The sequence below is a fragment of the Ranitomeya imitator genome, chromosome 7, assembly GCF_032444005.1.
Source record: "Ranitomeya imitator isolate aRanImi1 chromosome 7, aRanImi1.pri, whole genome shotgun sequence".
NCBI classification, from domain to species: Eukaryota; Metazoa; Chordata; class Amphibia; order Anura; family Dendrobatidae; genus Ranitomeya; species Ranitomeya imitator.
The window spans coordinates 184,668,376-184,684,635 of NC_091288.1; the positions used below are offsets into that span (position 1 = coordinate 184,668,376).

Below are 16,260 nucleotides of genomic sequence, written 5' to 3' on the forward strand. Positions count from 1 at the left end.
AAGGTTATTTGACTCAAAAATCACATCAGTTATATTCTTGACAGGTGGTTGTACCAGCAGCTCCAAAATCCAAAAAAGCATTGCACAAGACCAATATGAAGAACATGCCAACATTTCAAACATGGATCCTTTTAAAGTACACTGTCCTAATTCATCACAGACTTCTGTGACTTTTATTTTGTTTAACAGAAGTGTGGAAAATAAAAAAGCTCCCACAAGGAAGAAGCCATTTTCATGTTCAGAATGTGGAAAATGTTTCACAGTAAAATCACGTCTTGTTACACATGAGAGAATTCACACAGGAGAGAAGCCATTTTCATGTACAGAATGTGGAAAATGTTTTACTAAAAAAGATCATCTTGTCAGACATGAGAAAATTCACACAGGCGAGAAGCCATTTTCATGTTCAGAATGTGGAAAATGTTTTACTGAAAAAGATCATCTTGTCAGTCATGAGAAAATTCACACAGGCGAGAAGCCATTTTCATGTTCAGAATGTGGAAAATGTTTTACTAAAAAAGATCATCTTGTCACACATGAGAGAATTCACACAGGAGCAATGCCATTTTCATGTTCAGAATGTGGAAAATATTTCACAGTAAAATCACGTCTTGTTACACATGGGAGAATTCACACAGGAGAAAAGCCATTTTCATGTTCAGAATGTGAAAAATGTTTTACCGCAAAATCACATCTTGTTACACATGAGAGAATTCACACAGGAGAGAGGCCATTTTCATGTACAGAATGTGGAAAATGTTTTACTAAAAAAGATAATCTTGTCAGACATGAGAAAATTCACACAGGCGAGAAGCCATTTACATGTTCAGAATGTAAAAAATGTTTTAAAGAGAAATCGACTCTTCTTAAACATATGAGAATTCACACAGGAGAGAAGCCATTTTCATGTTTGGAATGTGGAAAATGTTTTACAGTCAAATCAACTTTTGTTAGACATGAGAGAATGCACACAGGAGAGAAACCATTTTCATGTTCAGATTGTGGGAAATGTTTTACACGGAAATCAATTCTTGTTACACATGAGAGAATGCACACAGGAGAGAAGCTATTTTCATGTTCGGAATGTGGGCAATGTTTTACTCTGAAATCACATCTTTTTACACATGAGAAAATTCACACAGGAGAGAAACTATTTTCATGTTCAGATTGTGGGAAATGTTTTACACGGAAATCAACTCTTGTTACACATGAGAGAATTCACACAGGCGAGAAGCCATTTTCATGCTCAGAATGTGGAAAATGTTTTACACAGAAATCAACGCTTGTTACACATGAGAGAATGCACACAGGAGAGAAACTATTTTCATGTTCAGATTGGGTCATTCCATATCAAGTGATCCAAATATAAATTTTTTTTTATCTGACGTCTTTAGATTTTTTTTATTTTTTGTTTTTATGAAGTACAACTTTAGTTAATTACAAATTAAAAGTTTAGAATTTTTTTCTTCATCAGTTAATTTTTTATAGATTTTTAAAGTTTTGAAAAAGTGCGGATTTTGGCCTGGTGTGGCTTTACATTTTTTTTATCATATCTCGGGCTAAATTAAGATAAAGAGGTGGGACAGGCATCATTGTTCTCAGAACAATGCCAGCTTTCATTTGATTTGTCACAAGACTATGTTTCTTGATATTTTGTTTTGGAGAAATCAAATTCAAAATTTTGAAAACGTATGTTTTAAAATTGTGAAAACATGCATGTGTGTTACTTGTGTTCCTGTTTATTTTTGTACAGGGATTCAACTTGGGACCTATCAAATTTGTATTTTTTTTAAAGCCTCGAATCATCTGATTTTATGTTTGTTCGAGTTTCTTCCTTTTTTCTTTTCAAATTACAACTTTGAATTCAACATTTATATGCAACAATAAAGAAACACAAAAAACAAATAACGAAGTGCCAGAAGCAATACATCTTAATCATCATAACACAACTTGCTCAGCATTTTCAACCTGAATTCATTAAACAAGCCAAAAGAAAAAAGGTGATCATATCCTCAAGTGTGATTTTCCAAATACAGTTTCATCCTAATTATATGTTAAAAACAAGATTAAAAGAACCAATATTTTTACCACCTATTTATGCATGTAACAATTTTTTTCTATTATATCACTAAACATGTCATTTATCAAGTGTTTAAAAAGAATAGTACAGTAGTTAAATCCTCGTTTTAAAAAATATGAACTAATAAAACAATAGTAGGTTTTTAAACTGGCCTTTTATCATCAATGTGTCCCTTCTAGTGGGTGAAATGTAATCTTGTCCATAAGCGCTTACTAGCAATGGCCATTTCCTTTTGTGTCAGAGTATGTACGGCCTGTGATGGTGTTCGACTCCACCTGAGTTAATATCCGATTTTTGTTAACTTTTATAATGTCTGGTTTTCTTGGATACACAAAGGATGGCGCTGGACCAGACGGTGCAGAAAAGTCCTTTCTGCGTCTTCATTTTCACAGTCTTTGGAGAGTACAGTAGCTGCCACCAGAGCCAATCATATTCACAGGTCACATCACCAGTTCTGTCATCCATTGCCAGTCCTGTGCCGCCTTCTACCACTTCATGGACTTCACTCTCTTTGCTGAATGAAAAAACCCTTGTTTTTATTTCTGTTTCACTACATGGGATGACAGTGCAGTATTGCTGAGTCCCTTTTCTGCTTCCTGTAACCGATATTTTCACAAACTCTCCTCGTAGTCCTGGTTTTTACAATACATGAACTGGATGTTAAGAATATTTTTCTCCTTCCATTTGAGAAGTTGCATGGGTGTTAAGATTTGGTCTGAATATGGCCTCTGGAGGCTCGAGCTGCTGGCCTGTCATCTGCTCTGCATTCACTGTCTACCCCTGTTCATTCTCAGGCTGACCCCTAACAAAGCTTTCTCCTCTGCCCTCTCCTGCTTCTATAATAAAATAATACAGTAATATCTAAAAATTATGGATTATTTGGTAAATATAGTGTCATGATCCGTTCCAGGGTTTATTAGTGTCTGCCCTTTTTTCTGGACGGATCATGTCAATGGTTAACTTTGCTCTGCCTCATTCTGGGTTCAGGTTAGCTATTTGGCTCCCATGAATCTTGCTGGCAGTGTCAGCTATAGTTCTGCCTTTGGCGTGTTAACCTGACCCTGCTGGTAGCTCTTCATTTGCCCTGCTGTGAACCCCGACTTGTCCTATGTCTGTTAACTCCCTCTGTCTGCCCTTTTCCCAGTATTTCTCTATCTGTTTGTCTGCTTGATTCTCCGGTTCTGATCTCCTGGCTTGGTTATTTAGTTTGTTGCTGTTTGTCCCTATTGTACCGTATATTGCCCATTCTGGTTTACTGATCTCTGGCTACGTCCTGACCATCCGTCTGTCTAATCCTATTATACTGTCATGCTATCTTGCGCTTTTGACTCGGCTTGTCTGACCACTCTATCGCCACTTGGTGGCGTCTGTTCTGCGGTCCTGTGTGTGCAGTCTCACTTTCCTCTCAAGCTCCCCCTGGTGAAGTGTTGTGAGTTCTGTTGTCGGGCTCCCTCCTGTGGTCATGAATGGTACTTCGGCTGGTTCTGTCCATGAACTTTCTCTGGTGGCTGTGGGTGTTTCTGAGTTTCCTTCCTCAGGTGACGAGGTTAATTCGTTAGCTGGCTGCTCTATTTAACTCCACTTAGATCTTTGCTCCAGGCCACCTGTCAATGTTCCAGTATTGGTCTAGTTCACTCCTGGATCGTTCTTGTGTCCTGTCTTCCCAGCAGAAGCTAAGTAACTGCTTGTTTTTCTCTGGTTTGCTATTTTTCTGTCCAGCTTGCTATTTCGATTGTTCTTGCTTGCTGGAAGCTCTGGGACGCAGAGGGAGCGCCTCCGCACCGTGAGTCGGTGCGGAGGGTCTTTTTGCGCCCTCTGCGTGGTCTTTTTGTAGGTTTTTGTGCTGACCGCAAAGTATCCTTTCCTATCCTCGGTCTGTTCAGTAAGTCGGGCCTCACTTTGCTAAATCTATTTCATCTCTGTGTTTGTATTTTCATCTTTACTCACAGTCATTATATGTGGGGGGCTGCCTTTTCCTTTGGGGAATTTCTCTGAGGCAAGGTAGGCTTTATTTTTCTATCTTCAGGGCTAGCTAGTTTCTTAGGCTGTGCCGAGTTGCATAGGGAGCGTTAGGCGCAATCCACGGCTATTTCTAGTGTGGTTGATAGGATTAGGGATTGCGGTCAGCAGAGTTCCCACGTCCCAGAGCTCGTCCTATATTATCAGTAACTATCAGGTCATTCCGTGTGCTCTTATCCACCAGGTCAATTATTGTCCTGACCACCAGGTCATAACAGTACAGGTGGCCCAAAGTACTAATGCATCTCAATAGAGGGATAAGAGAAGTTCTGAGACCATTTTTTTTTTCTTTGTAGTGTGTTTTGTCTCTCTTTTCCCCTTTACATCTGGGTGGTTCAGAACACAGGTGTAGACATGGACATTCAAGGTCTGTCCTCTTTGATGGATAACTATAAGTGTACAAAACATTCAAGATTTTGTGGTTCAGAATCCGATGTCAGAGCCTAGGATTCCAATTCCTGATTTGTTTTTTGGTGATAGATCTAAGTTCTTGAATTTCAAAAATAATTGTAAATTGTTTCTTGCCTTGAAACCTCGCTCCTCAGGTGACCTGTTCAACAAGTAAAGATTATTATTTCTTTGTTACGCAGTGACCCTCAAGACTGGGCATTTTCCCTTGCGCCAGGAGATCCAGCATTGCGTGATGTTGATGCGTTTTTCCTGGCGCTTGGATTGCTTTATGACGAACCTAATTCAGTGGATCAGGCAGAGAAAATCTTGCTGGCTCTGTGTCAGGGTCAGGATGAAGCGGAGATATATTGTCAGAAGTTTAGAAAGTGGTCTGTGCTCACTCAGTGGAATGAATGTGCCCTGGCAGCAATCTTCAGAAAGGGTCTCTCTGAAGCCCTTAAGGATGTCATGGTGGGATTTCCCATGCCTGCTGGTCTGAATGAGTCTGTCTTTGGCCATTCAGATCGATCGACGCTTGCGTGAGCGTAAAGCTGTGCACCATTTGGCGGTACTATCTGAGCATGGACCCGAGCCTATGCAATGTGATAGGACTTTGATCAGAGCTGAACGGCAAGAACACAGACGTCGGAATGGGCTGTGTTTTTACTGTGGTGATGCCACTCATGCTATCTCCAATTGTCCTAAGCGCACTAAGCGGTTCGCTAGGTCTGACACCATTGGTACTGTACAGTCTAAATTTCTATTGTCCGTTACTCTGATTTGTTTTTTGTCATCCTATTCTGTCATGGCATTTGTGGATTCAGGCGCTGCCCTGAATTTGATGGACTTGGAGTATGCTAGGCGCTGTGGTTTTTTCTTGGAGCCCTTGCAGTATCCTATTCCATTGAGAGGAATTGATGCTACGCCTTTGGCCAAGAATAAGCCTCAGTACTGGACCCAATTGACCATGTGCATGGCTCCTGCATATCAGGAGGATATCCGCTTTCTGGTGTTGCATAATCTGCATGATGTGGTCGTTTTGGGGTTGCCATGGCTACAGGTTCATAATCCAATATTGGACTGGAAATCTATGTCTGTGTCCAGCTGGGGTTGCCAGGGGGTACATGGTGATGTTCCATTTTTGTCTATTTCGTCTTCCACTCCTTCTGAAGTTCCAGAGTTTTTGTCGGATTACCGGGATGTATTTGATGAGCCCAAAGCCAGTGCCCTACCTCCTCATAGGGATTGCGATTGTGCAATTAATTTGATTCCTGGTAGTAAGTTTCCTAAGGGCCGATTGTTCAATTTATCTGTGCCAGAACACGCCGCTATGCGGAGTTAGATAAAGGAATCCTTGGAGAAGGGTCATATTCGCCCGTCGTCGTCACCATTGGGAGCAGGGTTCTTTTTTGTGGCCAAGAAGGATGGTTCTTTGAGACCTTGTATTGATTACCGCCTTCTCAATAAAATTACAGTCAAATTTCAGTATCCTTTGCCGTTGCTGTCTGATTTGTTTGCTCGTATTAAAGGGGCTAGTTGGTTCACCAAGATAGATCTTCGAGGGGCGTATAATCTTGTGCGTATTAAACAAGGCGATGAATGGAAAACAACATTTAATACGCCCGAGGGCCATTTTGAGTACCTGGTTATGCCATTCGGGCTTTCCAATGCTCCATCAGTATTTCAGTCCTTTATGCATGACATCTTCCGAGAGTACCTGGATAAATTCCTGATTGTATATTTGGATGACATTTTGGTCTTTTCGGATGATTGGGAGTCTCATGTGAAGCAGGTCAGAATGGTGTTCCAGGTCCTTCGTGCAAATTCCTTGTTTGTGAAGGGGTCAAAGTGTCTCTTTGGAATTCAGAAGGTTTCATTTTTGGGGTTCATTTTTTCCCCTTCTACTATCGAGATGGACCCTGTTAAAGTCCAAGCCATTTACGATTGGACTCAGCCGACATCTGTGAAGAGCCTGCAAAAGTTCCTGGGCTTTGCTAATTTTTATCGGCGCTTCATTGCTAATTTTTCTAGTGTTGCTAAACCGTTGACTGATTTGACCAAGAAGGGTGCTGATGTGGTCAATTGGTCTTCTGCAGCTGTAGAGGCTTTTCAGGAGTTGAAGCGTCGTTTTTCTTCTGCCCCTGTGCTGTGCCAGCCAGATGTTTCGCTTCAGGTTGAGGTTGATGCTTCTGAGATTGGAGCTGGGGCTGTTTTGTCGCAAAGAAGTTCTGATGGCTCGGTGATGAAGCCATGTGCTTTCTTTTCTAGAAATTTTTCTCCTGCTGAGCGCAATTATGATGTTGGTAATCGAGAGTTGTTGGCCATGAAGTGGGCATTCGAGGAGTGGCGTCATTGGCTTGAAGGAGCCAAGCATCGCGTGGTGGTCTTGACAGATCACAAGAATTTGACTTATCTTGAGTCTGCCAAACGGTTGAATCCGAGACAGGCTCGATGGTCGTTATTTTTCTCCCGTTTTGATTTTGTGGTTTCGTACCTTCCGGGCTCTAAGAATGTGAAGGCTGATGCCCTGTCAAGGAGTTTTGTGCCTGACTTTCTGGGTGTTCCTGAGCCGGCGGGTATTCTCAAAGAGGGGGTAATTTTGTCTGCCATCTCCCCTGATTTGCGGCGGGTGCTGCATAAATTTCAGGCTAATAAACCTGATCGTTGTCCAGCAGAGAAACTGTTTGTCCCTGATAGATGGACTAGTAGAGTTATCTCTGAGATTCATTGTTCAGTGTTGGCTGGGCATCCTGGAATCTTTGGTACCAGAGATTTGGTGGCTAGATCCTTTTGGTGGACGTCTTTGTCACGGGATGTGCGTTCTTTTGTGCAGTCCTGTGGGACTTGTGCTCGGGCTAAGCCCTGCTGTTCTCGTGCCAGTGGGTTGCTTTTGCCCTTGCCGGTCCCGAAGAGGCCCTGGACGCATATTTCTATGGATTTTATTTCGGATCTCCCCGTCTCTCAAAAGATGTCGGTCATTTGGGTGGTTTGTGATCGCTTTTCTAAGATGGTCCATTTGGTACCCTTGTCTAAATTGCCTTTCTCCTCTGATTTGGTGCCACTATTTTTCCAGCATGTGGTTCGCTTACATGGTATCCCGGAGAACATCGTTTCTGACAGAGGTTCCCAGTTTGTTTCGAGGTTTTGGCGATCTTTTTGTGCTAGGATGGGCATTGATTTGTCTTTTTCCTCGGCTTTCCATCCTCAGACAAATGGCCAAACCGAACGAACTAATCAGACTTTGGAAACATATCTGAGATGCTTTGTTTCTGCTGATCAGGATGATTGGGTGTCCTTTTTGCCGTTGGCTGAGTTTGCCCTTAATAATCGGGCCAGCTCGGCTACTTTGGTTTCGCCGTTTTTCTGCAATTGTGGTTTCCATCCGCGTTTCTCTTCAGGGCAGGTTGAGTCTTCGGACTGTCCTGGTGTAGATACTTTGGTGGATAGGTTGCAGCAGATTTGGACTCATGTGGTGGACAATTTGACATTGTCCCAGGAGAAGGCTCAACGTTTCGCTAACCGCCGGCGTTGTGTGGGTCCCCGACTTCGTGTTGGGGATTTGGTTTGGTTGTCGTCTCGTTATGTTCCTATGAAGGTTTCCTCTCCTAAGTTGAAGCCTCGTTTCATTGGTCCGTATAAGATTTCTGAGGTTATCAATCCTGTGTCATTTCGTTTGGCCCTTCCTGCTTCTTTTGCCATCCATAATGTGTTCCATAGGTCATTGTTGCGGAGATACGTGGCGCCTGTGGTTCCATCCGTTGATCCTCCTGCCCCGGTGTTGGTTGAGGGGAGTTGGAGTATGTGGTGGAGAAGATTTTGGATTCTCGTATTTCGAGACGGAAACTCCAGTACCTGGTCAAGTGGAAGGGTTATGGTCAGGAAGATAATTCCTGGGTTTTTGCCTCTGATGTTCATGCTGCCGATCTGGTTCGTGCCTTTCATTTGGCTCGTCCTGGTCGGCCAGGGGCTCTGGTGAGGGTTCCGTGACCCCTCCTCAAGGGGGGGTACTGTTGTGAGTTCTGTTGTCGGGCTCCCTCCTGTGGTCATGAATGGTACTTCGGCTGGTTCTGTCCATGGACTTTCTCTGGTGGCTGTGGGTGTTTCTGAGTTTCCTTCCTCAGGTGACGAGGTTAATTCGTTAGCTGGCTGCTCTATTTAACTCCACTTAGATCTTTGCTCCAGGCCACCTGTCAATGTTCCAGTATTGGTCTAGTTCACTCCTGGATCGTTCTTGTGTCCTGTCTTCCCAGCAGAAGCTAAGTAACTGCTTGTTTTTCTCTGGTTTGCTATTTTTCTGTCCAGCTTGCTATTTCGATTGTTCTTGCTTGCTGGAAGCTCTGGGACGCAGAGGGAGCGCCTCCGCACCGTGAGTCGGTGCGGAGGGTCTTTTTGCGCCCTCTGCGTGGTCTTTTTGTAGGTTTTTGTGCTGACCGCAAAGTATCCTATCCTTTCCTATCCTCGGTCTGTTCAGTAAGTCGGGCCTCACTTTGCTAAATCTATTTCATCTCTGTGTTTGTATTTTCATCTTTACTCACAGTCATTATATGTGGGGGGCTGCCTTTTCCTTTGGGGAATTTCTCTGAGGCAAGGTAGGCTTTATTTTTCTATCTTCAGGGCTAGCTAGTTTCTTAGGCTGTGCCGAGTTGCGTAGGGAGCGTTAGGCGCAATCCACGGCTATTTCTAGTGTGGTTGATAGGATTAGGGATTGCGGTCAGCAGAGTTCCCACGTCCCAGAGCTCGTCCTATATTATCAGTAACTATCAGGTCATTCCGTGTGCTCTTATCCACCAAGTCCATTATTGTCCTGACCACCAGGTCATAACAGTGAAGGTTGCGCAGTACTGCACTGCAGCAGCCTGACATATAGACCCTACACTGTTACACCACAGGCTGAACAGATCTGAAATCAAGATTTTTGAACTGACACTGTAATAGTTTTATTTTTCTCTAGTCACCTTCCACGACGGCAGTATCAAAGGATGTCTCCCCGCCCTAATAGGGGACAGGAAACAAAGGGGTTAAATACCCCTCCCCTTCCTACAACCACCAGTGTTTTTCCTGTACCCTATGGGGCATGAAGAGGTTCTCCGATAGTGCTGCCGTGGCCGGTGATCGGGAGCACTGTTACCTTTCTAGCCGGGCAGTCGAGGTCAGGGGCTCCGCTCTCCTCCTCCAGACTGCTCACATCTCTGTGATCTCCACGTGACATGGGACCTTCACCCGCCCTACCCGCGCCTCTCTAGGGAGGCAAAGCAGGGTGGTGCGGTGCTCCGGGGTCCTCATTCAGCTCCCCGGCATCCTCCTTCCTTCACGGTGCTGGCGCGCGCACACTGGAAGTGATGCGCACCCGAACTTCCGTTTTTTCCCCGGTGCCATACACCGCAGCTCCCGTGCGCACAAATCAGCGTCCTGGCCCAGGACATCCAGCGGCGGCATGGTCGGGCGTCTCTGATTCCCCCCTTCCCCCCCCAGACGGACCCTAACGAGGAGGAGCACCACAAATCTCGCTGGGAGCCTTGGTATCCTATTTATTCCTGGCTAGGGAAGCCTCCAGGTAAGACCTCCTGTCTGACCCTCTGTAGTCAGGAACTCTGACCATATGGACGCTGAAAAACCCCTCCACTCTGCTTCTGCGGAGCCCAGTGCTCACCCCCCTGCTGTAAGTAGTGGGATGATGTCCCTTGCTGTCCATTTTTTTAACTTAAGCGACTAAGGGTACCGTCACACTCGGCAACTTTCCAACGATCACGACCAGCGATACGACCTGGCCGTGGTCATTGGAAAGTCCTTGTGTGGGCGCTGGAGAGCTGTCACACAGACAGCTCTCCAGCGACCAACAATGCCGAAGTCCCCGGGTAACCAGGGTAAGCATCGGGTTACTAAGCGCAGGGCTGCGCTTAGTAACCTGATGTTTACCCTGGTTCCCATTGTAAATGTAAAAAAAAAAACCACTACATACTTACATTCCGGTGACTGTCAGGTCCCTCGCCGTCAGCTTCCTGCACTGACTGTGAGCGCCGGCCGGCCGTGAAGCAGAGCACAGCGGTGACGTCACCGCTGTGCTTTATGGCCGGTGCTCACAGTCATTATGTATTTGGCCCAGTTCTGGATGAAATCTTGGACAAAGCTTCAGATAAGAAGGTCCTTCCGGAACAAAGGAACTCTAGAAAGCGTTTTTTTCGTTCTCTCCCTCCCCCCCCCTGTGACCAAACCCCTCAGCAAAATTACAGGGGTAAGGGCAAATCGGGACGGTGGAGTTACCCCAAGGGAAGAAAAGCCAGAAATATCCTGGTCCCCCAACCTCAACAGAGCTCTGAGAAGCAATGACTGCTCTCCGGTCGGAGGTCGACTCTCGGGATTCCTCTCCCAGTGGCAGATGATCACCACAAATCAGTGGGTCCTGCGTACCATACGGGAGGGCCTAAGATTGGAGTTCGAGAGTCCTCCTCCTCACCGTCTGGCTATCACTTCCCTACAATCTTCGGGAATCTCTGATGCCGGATATCTTGAACCTGCTTCAGGCGGAGGTGGTCTCCCATGTACCACATCGGGAAATAGGAGAGGGTCACTATTCCCACCTCTTTTTGGTAAAAAAAAAAAAAACCTCCGGGAAACACCGTATCATTATAAACCTGAAACCTCTGAATCAGGTAATAAGATACCGAAGATTCAAAATGGAATCGATTAGATCAGCAATCTCACTGATCGTTCAGGACTGGGTGATGGCGACGCTGGACCTGAGGGACGCATACTACCATGTGCCGATACATCCAGACCACTGGAAGTTCCTCAGGTTCGCGATTTCCCAAGACAAACGGATCAGCCATTACCAATTCAATGTTCTTCCGTTCGGAGTCTCGTCTGCTCCACGAGTCTTCACCAAGATTATGTCAGAAGGGGTAATCTTTATTCGTCAACAGGGGGTGTGTATCATCCCATACCTGGACGATTTTCTTATCGTCGCCCCATCCACTTCATGCCTCAATCAGGATGTGACAAAGGTCCTCGACATCCTAACATCACTCGGATGGATTCCGAACCTGGCAAAATCAGACCTCCAGCCTTCTCCATGGAAGAAATTCCTAGGAATCCTTCTAGACTCGGAGAATAGAATGTCCTTTCCACCCAAGGACCGTCAGACCGATCTTGTCCACAGGATCTCCAGGTTCAGAGATCAAAAAACCCCAACTCTAAGAGACTCTATGTCAATCCTGGGTTCGTTGACATCATGCATCCAGGCAGTCTCCTGGGTCCAAGCCCATACGAGAATACTTCAATCACACATCCTGACGTACTCAAGAGGATGCCAGATGGCCTTAACCAGAAGGATTCCCCTTCCCTCTCATGTGAGATCCTCCCTATCATGGTGGCTGAACTCCCAAAATCTACATCGGGGAGTCAGCTGGTATCAGACTCCTCTCAGAGTACTCACAACAGACGCAAGTCAGAGAGGTTGGGGCGCCGTGATAGAAGGCTCCCACTTTCAGGGGTTGTGGGCCCCAGATGTAAGACACAGTTCCTCAAATCTGAGGGAACTGAAAGCAGTGGAAGAGGCGCTAAGAGCCGCATCTGTCATCGCACAGGGTCACCATGTACGAGTGATGTCAGACAATATGACCACCGTGGCCTATCTCCGACACCAAGGGGGTACAGGACACCCGAGCCTGAAGTTAACTGCTGGAAGTATTTTTTCCTGGGTGGAAAGTCACCTGTCAATCTCTGCAGTACATATAAGGGGATTAAACAATTCCCAGGCGGATTATCTCAGCAGGAGGGACTTCCAGCCAGGGGAGTGGTCTCTAAACCAGGATGTATTCTTAACCCTAGTCCAGAAGTGGGGAACTCCCGATGTGGACCTGTTTGCCAACAATCGGAACACAAAATCGAACACCTCCTTGACCCCCTCAAACGAGGCACAGGGACTGGACGCTTTCTCCCACCCTTGGGAGTTTACCCTGGCATATGCCTTTCCGCCAATTCCATTGCTACCCAGAATGTTACAGAAGATCCGGATGGATCAAGTTACAACGATTCTGGTAGCCCGATTGTGGCCAGGAAGAAGCTGGTTCAGCGCATTGACAAGCATGTGTTTAGAAGGCCCGATTCTGCTTCCCCAGAGATGCGACCTTCTTCAACAGGGTCCCCTGACCCATTCGGACCTACACAAACTAAAACTGACAGCTTGGTTACTGAGGCCGAGATCCTGAAAGCCAGAGGACTCTCGCAGGAAGTAATCGAAACCCTACAGAAGAGTAGGAAGCCAATAACTAATGCCATTTAAGTATGGAAAAAATTCTCATCATGGTGTTCCCCAACCAGACCGGATCCTTTCAACCCAGATATTTCACAGATTCTTCAATTTCTCCAGAATGGCTTGGAACTGGGGCTTTCTCCTAGTACCCTAAAGGTTCAGGTGTCAGCTCTCGGGTCTTTCTTCGACTAGGATCTAGCAAACCATCGATGGGTCAAATGATTCAGATCATCGGCAACCAGAATCCATCCCAGACTCCATGTCCATACCCCACCTTGGGACTTGAACCTGGTGTTTAAAAGGTCTGACTGGGATCCCCTTTGAACCCCTTTCAGCCTCCAGCTTAAAGGGACACTGTCACCTGAATTTGGAGGGAACAATCTTCAGCCATGGAGGCGGGGTTTTTGGGTGTTTGATTCACCCTTTTCTTACCCGCTGGCTGCATGCTGGCTGCAATATTGGTTTGAAGTTCATTCTCTGTCCTCCATAGTACACGGCTGCGCAAGGCAAGATTGCCTTGTGCATGTACTACAGTGTCCCTTTAAAGATCTTGACCCTGAAAACCATCTTCCTGGTAGCTATCACTACTTCCTGGCGTGTAGGGGAGTTACAGGCATTATCTATCCAGGAACCATTCCTGACCATAACCACGGATAGCATAATCCTCAAATTGACCCTTCCTTTACACCTAAGGTAGCCTCAGACTTTCACAGAAATCAGGACATCATATTACCTTCTTTCTGTCCAAATCCTTCTAATCCAAAAGAAGAGGCCTTTCACACCCTGGACGTCCGCAGGGTGGTCCTGTCCTATCTCCAACAAACTGGAGGTTGGATCAAAACCTGTTCATACAGTGGGCAGGACGAAATAAGGGCAAGAAGGCCGCCAAAAGTACAATCGCTAATTGGATTAAGCAAGCCATTAGCCTGGCATACTCTTCTCAGAAGCTTACACCTCCAGCTTCACTGAAAGCCCACTCCACCTGCTCAGTCTCGACTTCCTGGACAGAGAGGGGAAGCGCATCAGGAGAGCAGATATGTAGAGCCGCCACCTGGTCGTCAATCCATACATTCACCAGGCACTATAGGCTCAACTTCAACAGGGATCTATCGTTCGGCAGACGTGTTCTGCAAGCGGTTGTCCCTCCCTAAAGAAATTAGCGGTTGGTATCACTCCGATCCTGCTGTCGTGGAAGGTGACTAGAGAAAATAGAATTAGTTCTTACCGGTAATTCGGTTTCTAGGAACCTTCCACGACAGCACTAGTTTCCCTCCCTATCTTATATATTTATTTAATGATTCCTGCACTTAAGTGGTAACTATACATGTTACTGTGTCCAGAAAAAACACTGGTGGTTGCAGGAAGGGGAGGGATATTTAACCTCTTTGTTTCCTGTCTCCTATTAGGGCGGGGAGACATCCTCCGATACTGCTGTCATGGAAGGTTCCTAGAAACCGAATTACCAGTAAGAACTAATTCTATTTTTAGAATATGATCCCATCAGGATCCCAACTTATATTTTGGTACAGATGTGGCTAGGAGCATAGCAGGCACATGTGCAGTTTTTTAAATTATTTTTTTTCAGAAATGAGTTTTAAAGTTTTGCGCTTGCGTTCGCCTAGGTAAAATATTATCAAAGATACTATTGTGACATACAGTTAGGGCCAGAAATATTTGGACAGTGACACAATTTTCGCGAGTTGGGCTCTGCATGCCACCACATTGGATTTGAAATGAAACCTCTACAAAAGAATTCAAGTGCAGATTGTAACGTTTAATTTGAAGGGTTGAACAAAAATATCTGATAGAAAATGTAGGAATTGTACACATTTCTTTACAAACACTCCACATTTTAGGAGGTCAAAAGTAATTGGACAAATAAACATAACCCAAACAAAATATTTTTATTTTCAATATTTTGTTGCAAATCCTTTGGAGGCAATCACTGCCTTAAGTCTGGAACCCATGGACATCACCAAACGCTGGGTTTCCTCCTTCTTAATGCTTTGCCAGGCCTTTACAGCCGCAGCCTTCAGGTCTTGCTTGTTTGTGGGTCTTTCCGTCTTAAGTCTGGATTTGAGCAAGTGAAATGCATGCTCAATTGGGTTTAGATCTGGAGATTGACTTGGCCATTGCAGAATGTTCCACTTTTTGGCACTCATGAACTCCTGGGTAGCTTTGGCTGCATGCTTGAGGTCATTGTCCATCTGTACTATGAAGCGCCGTCCAATCAACTTTGCAGCATTTGGCTGAATCTGGGCTGAAAGTATATCCCGGTACACTTCAGAATTCATCCGGCTACTCTTGTCTGCTCTTATGTCATCAATAAACACAAGTGACCCAGTGCCATTGAAAGCCATGCATGCCCATGCCATCACGTTGCCTCCACCATGTTTTACAGAGGATGTGGTGTGCCTTGGATCATGTGCCGTCCCCTTTCTTCTCCAAACTTTTTTCTTCCCATCATTCTGGTACAGGTTGATCTTTGTCTCATCTGTCCATAGAATACTTTTCCAGAACTGAGCTGGCTTCTTGAGGTGTTTTTCTGCAAATTTAACTCTGGCCTGTCTATTTTTGGTATTTATGAATGGTTTGCATCTAAATGTGAACCCTTTGTATTTACTGTCATGGAGTCTTCTCTTTACTGTTGACTTAGAGACAGATACACCTACTTCACTGAGAGTGTTCTGGACTTCAGTTGATGTTGTGAACGGGTTCTTCTTCACCAAATTAAGTATGCGGCGATCATCCACCACTGTTGTCATCCGTGGACGCCCAGGCCTTTTTGAGTTCCCAAGCTCACCAGTCAATTCCTTTTTTCTCAGAATGTACCCAACTGTTGATTTTGCTACTCCAAGCATGTCTGCTATCTCTCTGATGGATTTTTTCTTTTTTTCAGCCTCAGGATGTTCTGCTTCACCTCAATTGAGAGTTCCTTTGACCGCATGTTGTCTGCTCACAGCAACAGCTTCCAAATGCAAAACCACACACCTGGAATCCACCCCTGACCTTTTAACTACTTCATTGATTACAGGTTAACGAGGGAGACGCCTTCAGAGTTAATTGCAGCCCTTAGAGTCCATTGTCCAATTACTTTTGGTCCCTTGAAAAAGAGGACGCTATGCATTACAGAGCTATGATTCCTAAACCCTTTCTCCGATTTGGATGTGGAAACTATCATATTGCAGCTGGGAGTGTGCACTTTCAGCCCATATTATATATATAATTGTATTTCTGAACATGTTTTTGTAAACAGCTAAAATAACAAAACTTGTGTCACTGTCCAAATATTTCTGGCCCTAACTGTATCTTGTGAAAGCCTGTACAGTTCTGAGTAGAATGGTGTTAATTTTGTTTCTATGTCTTTTTTCTAGCCTGAGTTATGGGGAGAAATGTAAAAGCAGGCAACATCGAAATTCACACTTTTTCCAAACTTTGAAAATCAATTAAAAAAAATTAAAAAATCTAGAATTTTTTTTTTCTTCACATTTTGCATTCTCTGGCACACTATTACCAAATA

General features: G+C 44.9%; 1 protein-coding gene across 5 annotated transcripts in view; it reads left to right on the forward strand.

The window, feature by feature from the left end:
* Positions 1-2,094, forward strand: part of LOC138645814 (zinc finger protein 84-like) — a 56,495-nt gene extending 54,401 nt beyond the window's left edge. For 4 of the 5 annotated variants that reach the window (XM_069735337.1, XM_069735336.1, XM_069735335.1 and 1 more), the window contains one exon: positions 45-2,094. In XM_069735337.1, the coding sequence (XP_069591438.1) occupies positions 122-1,369 (1,248 nt within the window). In that variant the 5' untranslated portion in view covers positions 45-121 and the 3' untranslated portion in view covers positions 1,370-2,094. Of the gene's footprint in view, positions 1-29 lie in introns of all 5 variants that reach the window. The other variant, XM_069735334.1, reaches the window with a different exon arrangement.
* The last annotated feature ends 14,166 nt before the right edge of the window (positions 2,095-16,260 follow it).